This window comes from Ricinus communis, chromosome 1, assembly GCF_019578655.1.
Source record: "Ricinus communis isolate WT05 ecotype wild-type chromosome 1, ASM1957865v1, whole genome shotgun sequence".
Taxonomy (NCBI): domain Eukaryota; kingdom Viridiplantae; phylum Streptophyta; class Magnoliopsida; order Malpighiales; family Euphorbiaceae; genus Ricinus; species Ricinus communis.
The window spans coordinates 36,273,213-36,279,220 of record NC_063256.1 but is presented as its reverse complement, the minus strand read 5'-3'; the positions used below and the strand labels follow the sequence as shown (position 1 = coordinate 36,279,220).

Here is a 6,008-nt window from a genome sequence, read left to right as displayed (position 1 = left end):
GAGAGCTATAAAGAATTCGGGTGGAAATCTCAAGTTCGAACCTCTATTTTTCTCTTTATGATTAAAATAATAAACATGAATCATATATCAATATGATATATAATTAATTATATGGTAATTATGTCATGTTGATTAAAAGAGATGGGTCATAATGATCTTGATTTACTATAGAAGTGAAGGGGAACCTTTTGCTAAAATTAGATTATACAAGGCTAAAATGAGATCAATTTTAATCAAGTAAAAATTTCCAATAAATAAGGACTCTAATGATGATTAATGTTTGTCATCTTGTATGTTCGTGGGTGGCTTTCTGATATACTTATGTTCCAATCCAATTTGCAAATTGAACGTGCAACTCATAATTAATTCTAACCTACAAATATATATGTTAATAAAGACTGAAAAACAAAAATTAATTAATAACTCAATATCTTAATAATATTATATAATAACTAATTACATATTCATATAACAAAAACAAAAGTGACTGAAGTGAGAATAACAGACTTACACAAAAAAAAAAATACTATTTAATTTATTATAGAATTATTCATATAATCGATTATTATTTTTTAAAAAGATAAATAAAATCAAAAGTAATTAAGTGGGTATATATATATATATATATATATATATATATATATATATATATATAGTGTTATGGTTGTTGCCCATGTCATTTCATATTTTCATAATTTCTTGCACATCAATTAGAGAGGAAAAAAAAGAAATCTATGCACTTGTTTTTTTTTGGTTGATGTGTTAGATGGGATCAGGTGTACTTTACCCAATACGGGTGGACCAAACCCAAATTTTTGCTGACCAGACCACCTAGTCAATTGAAAATTGGCATGAAGAAGATCAACTAGCTTAGCTTCAAAAACTGTCTTTTTAAGTTTGATGCATAACTACTTTTGTGTAATACACAAGAAACCCACTTGAAGTCTCTAGTCATGGATCAGTTTTCTTTCTTATCTTTTATATATATATATATATACTTTTGTATATAGGAAGGAGACCTTGCCATTGAAGTATTCTTATATTTATTTTCTACCTAATTGTCTAAAAGGACATGGCAGCAATAGCTATCCCTTTATAAGGTTGCATTGGCCATGCATTTCTTAGTGCACCATAAAGAACAAAAAATATTAAAAGAGTTTGCTTTGCTTTGCTTTGTGTGTGTGTGTGTGTGTGTGTGTGTGTGTGTGTGCGTGCGTGTGTCAAAAAAGAGAGGAGGAGCTAGGAAGATGGAGATAGCACCATGGGTTCGAGTCCTCGTTCTTGTGGCTTGCCTGTTTCCGGCATCCGTCGAGTGCATGGTTAGGCACTACAAGTTTAATGTGAGTACTATTCAAATTTATTTGGAGGGTTCAATCGATTATCACATAAAGAGGTGATTCTTAGAGTATTAACTTGCATTGAAATGAAATTCTCATCGTACGGAGAAAATTTAACGCACACGAGATGAGTTTTTCAATCAAAACGAACTACGTTTTATTTTTAACTTTTCAGATTTCTAAAAAGACGGAATCTGCATGATTTTGAGTTTCACTTCGAGCTATTATCATAAGTTTCAACATTACTTACTTGTATAAATATAAGTGAGTTTGTATAGAAATGATGATGAATTAGTAAAAGTCACTGATGCAAGTAAATGTTCAATTAGCTAGCTGTCTATATTATGAGAAAGTAATTGGCCTTTAAATTATAAATTATACATTTGGTTGATATATAGTCTTAGTCATCTTATTCATTTTCTTCTTTAGATGAGCAAAACTGGATCCTCATGCTTCCTTCTGCCATTAAATCTTCTTTCTTTAATCAGACTCCAGCTGTTTATCATTGCTAGTAATTGTATTTTGCACGACTTCATTTCTACATCTTTATCACAGAAACAATCTTTTTAATTAAAATGACTGAGCAACACCCAAAACCTGTGGTATTTTTTGACGTGGGACTTTCAAACTTTGAAATACCCAAAAATAATTAATATTTGCCACAATAATTAGAGGAAACAAAATAATTATAAATAATGATAAGAAAAATAGGTAATAATAAGGTATTAGCATCTAATTATGTTTTTGGTAAGTGTAACTCAATGAATTAAATAGTTAAGAAGTTAGCTTACATTTCAATAAACCTCTTAGCATGGCCTATTTGATGCAGGTGGTGATGAAGACAGCCACTAAGATGTGTTCAACCAAGCCAATTGTTACTGTGAATGGGAAGTTTCCTGGACCTACTCTTGTTGCTAGAGAAGATGACACTGTCCTTGTCAAGGTGGTCAACCATGTTAAATACAACCTTAGCATCCATTGGTGAGTTCTCTCAGATTATTTGTTTATTTATTTTGTTGTATTTATGTTTATGATTTCGAATTTGGCAACTTTCACAGCAAAATAATATACTTATTATAAGGATCGTTTGTCCTCGTCACTAGTTATTTTAGCGACGAAATATAAATGATCACTTATCATTATATATACCTTTTCTGCTAATATTTTTTTACAAAAATATCATTCAAAATGTAATATTTACGTCAACTATTTTATCATTAATAATATATAAAACCGATATCGCTAATGAGTCAAAATAATAATATTTATTTAACTGATGAATTTTTATAATGAATATAAAAATCCATTTTTGAGTTTGTCAATCGGGATGAAATTATTTTTTATCCTATAAAATTAGGTTATTTATGATATTATTCTTGCAGCGGCCGCTAAAATTTATTATAGTCTTATTTCTTTTAAAATATAATATTTTAATAAATTTTGTAGAGTTCGAATGAGGTTTTAAATTCGAATCTCCACTTTGCCATTTTATGATTAAAAAAATATATTTCTTAATATCTTGACGTGTATTAATATTCTATAAATCTTTCAAGATATACCTAAAATATAAATATATGTAATTGATGCAACATAAGAAGCATTGATATGCTTATAATTTTTTCCTCTTTCGATTTTTAGGCATGGGATTAGACAAGTGCGCACTGGTTGGGCAGATGGACCAGCATACATAACCCAATGCCCTATTCAGCCAGGGCAGAGCTACGTATATAATTTCACACTTACTGGCCAAAGGGGCACCCTATGGTGGCATGCCCATATTCTCTGGCTTAGGGCTACTGTTCATGGTGCTATTGTTATCTTGCCCAAACGTGGTGTTCCTTATCCATTCCCAACACCAGATAAGGAAGAAGTAATTGTACTAAGTAAGTTTTAATTTAGTTAATTAATCAAGCTTATCCTCTGAAACAATGATTGTACAAAAGGAATGTTAATTTTGTTTCTCTTGGTTCTTTCATAATTAAACTGGTTTTGGAATTGCAGGTGAGTGGTGGAAATCGGATGTAGAAGCTGTGATCAATGAAGCTTTGAAGTCTGGTTTGGCCCCAAATGTCTCAGATGCTCACACCATCAATGGCCATCCAGGACCTGTCCCAGCTTGTCCTTCACAGGGTAAAAAAATACCTGCATTAGCTAGTCCTCTATCGACAATCAGTCTAGTAATTTATATAATCTTACAATGTTCTTTCTATCACTAATAAGTACGTATCAATAATCTGTTTGTTGTTTACTTGATCCAATTAATTCCAGGAGGATTCACCTTACCAGTACATTCAGGCAAGACATACATGCTTAGGATAGTCAACGCTGCACTTAATGAAGAACTGTTTTTCAAGATTGCTGGTCACCAACTCACAGTAGTTGAGGTTGATGCCACATATGTCAAACCCTTCAAAACTGACACAATTGTAATAGCACCAGGCCAAACCACCAATGTTCTTCTAACCGCAGGACGCAGTTCTGGCAAGTACCTAGTTGCAGCCTCCCCTTTCATGGATGCTCCAATTGCAGTAGACAATGTTACTGCTGTTGCCACCTTACATTATTCAGGCACCCTTTCTAGTTCTGCCACCACCCTCACCGCCACTCCGCCTAAAAACGCCACCTCCATAGCGTCAAACTTTACCAATGCACTTCGCAGCCTGAACTCCAAGAAGTATCCTGCGAATGTACCATTGAAGATTGACCATTCCCTTTTCTTTACTATCGGTCTTGGTGTCAACCCTTGTGCTACATGTGTTAATGGCAGCCGTGTTGTGGCGGATATCAATAATGTTACCTTTGTTATGCCAACCATTGGTCTTCTTCAAGCTCATTTCTTCAACATCAGTGGAGTTTTCACAGATGATTTTCCCAGTAACCCGCCGGTATCATACAACTATACAGGGACACAACCGACAAACTTTCAGACAACGACCGGGACAAGGCTTTATAGACTTGCTTATAACTCTACAGTGCAGCTAGTTTTACAAGACACCGGCATGATTACACCTGAAAACCACCCAATTCATTTGCATGGTTTCAATTTCTTCCAAGTTGGGAGAGGAGTCGGTAACTTCAATCCCAAGAAAGACCCAAAGAATTTCAATCTTGTTGATCCTGTGGAAAGGAACACTGCTGGAGTCCCTTCTGGTGGATGGACTGCTATAAGATTTAGAGCTGATAATCCAGGTAAACTCTTTTATTTCACCAAGCCCTGTTCTTCAGAAATTCTTTAAAGTACCATACACGGTGGGTGGAAAATAAATAATATGGTTGTTGTATGTTGTAGGGGTGTGGTTCATGCATTGCCATTTGGAAGTTCATACAACATGGGGACTGAAGATGGCATTTGTGGTAGACAATGGGAAAGGCCCCAATGAATCTCTTCTGCCTCCTCCTTCTGACCTACCCAAGTGTTAGACAAATCCAAAGTTTTTATTTTAACAGAGAAATATACATATGCAAATTACACAGGAACAAACGGAGAAAAGGTTGCAGAAGAATTACCGAGTTTAGAGCTAATAATAAGAAGAGTTCTTTTGAGTAAACTGAATTTAAGTTCATGCTCCTCAGATTTGTTGAAACAAAATAAACCTGAATTACATTTACTTTTGTTTTTCCTCTTTTCTGGATTTCTTTTTTGTTGCTTTGGCTCTATAAAGTTGCTTTCCAAAGGCTGTATATCTATGTAATTATGCAACTCATATATACATTACAGATCTTTGTGTTCATACTATTCATCTTTAGTTTCTGTTTCTCTTCTTCTGTACGGACAATAAACCAATATTACATCTCAAAGATTAACTAATTAATTTTGATAAAATTGATTGGTTTTTTCAATTCTAATAAATGTATAAATAAAAAAATAAATGATAACAAGAAAACATTATCAGGTTAAGCCTTCTCCTTTATTTAGTAGATCTCAATGGTGGGGAGATATATAATAGGAATAGCATTGTGTGACCATTAATCTTGATAATACTTTTGCACACCCTCACTATAAAAATACTAAATATTGATAGTTAATGGATAAAAGAAATTGAATTTAATCTTTTTTAATTTTACAAATAAATATGTCAATTAATTTATTATTTTTATTAATGTATTTTTTGTACTGGAAAAAAACCGTATAAAATTTTAAATAAGATTTCTCTTTTATTTATTATTTTTAAAAATTTACGAATAAAACTACGGAGGGATGACAGTTGGGCAAATATTTCTGAGTACCCAATACGATCGAACCCTAATAAGATAGATACATGTAATAATATACAGATTTTGAAGTATTTGGATTTAGTTTTACCATCAGTGTAGGTTTCAAATTTAGACACATGGATATTATATAAACGGAAACCATTATCTTACCGTCTTATGCACGTTAAGAACATTATTCAGTATTGTTTCTCATGAGATTTGAACCTTATATCTTTTAGCCATTTTGGGATTTTTGTTAGTATGACAAGATAATATATATATATATATATATCAATAAATAAATAAAATTATGAATTTTTATTGCAAGTAAAAGTTAAATTTTACTTATTTGCAAAATAATATTATATCATTAGAAATTTTTTATTAATATTCAATATGGAATGCAAATATAATATTAATTATATTTTTAAATAAATTTATTAGTAATATTTCTTTTAATTAATTATTATAATTATT

General features: G+C 31.8%; 1 protein-coding gene across 1 annotated transcript; it reads left to right on the top strand.

Moving 5' to 3' along the window:
• Positions 1–1,056: 1,056 nt before the first annotated feature.
• On the top strand, positions 1,057–5,068 carry LOC8284140 (laccase-4). The gene is made up of 7 exons (XM_048370449.1): positions 1,057–1,179; positions 1,212–1,340; positions 2,167–2,318; positions 2,976–3,220; positions 3,339–3,467; positions 3,606–4,526; positions 4,627–5,068. Exons 2-7 carry the CDS (start codon positions 1,248–1,250, stop codon positions 4,755–4,757), a joined length of 1,671 nt encoding a protein of 556 aa, XP_048226406.1. The 5' UTR covers positions 1,057–1,179; positions 1,212–1,247; the 3' UTR covers positions 4,758–5,068.
• The last annotated feature ends 940 nt before the right edge of the window (positions 5,069–6,008 follow it).

Excerpts from the sequence above, each read along its gene's own strand:
- LOC8284140 (XM_048370449.1), top strand. The coding sequence starts at position 1,248 with ATGGAGATAGCACCATGGGTTCGAGTCCTCGTTCTTGTGGCTTGCCTG. Across the intron at positions 3,221-3,338 it reads GGAAGAAGTAATTGTACTAA|GTGAGTGGTGGAAATCGGAT; the intron begins GTAAGTTTTAAT and ends TTGGAATTGCAG. Across the intron at positions 3,468-3,605 it reads CCCAGCTTGTCCTTCACAGG|GAGGATTCACCTTACCAGTA; the intron begins GTAAAAAAATAC and ends AATTAATTCCAG.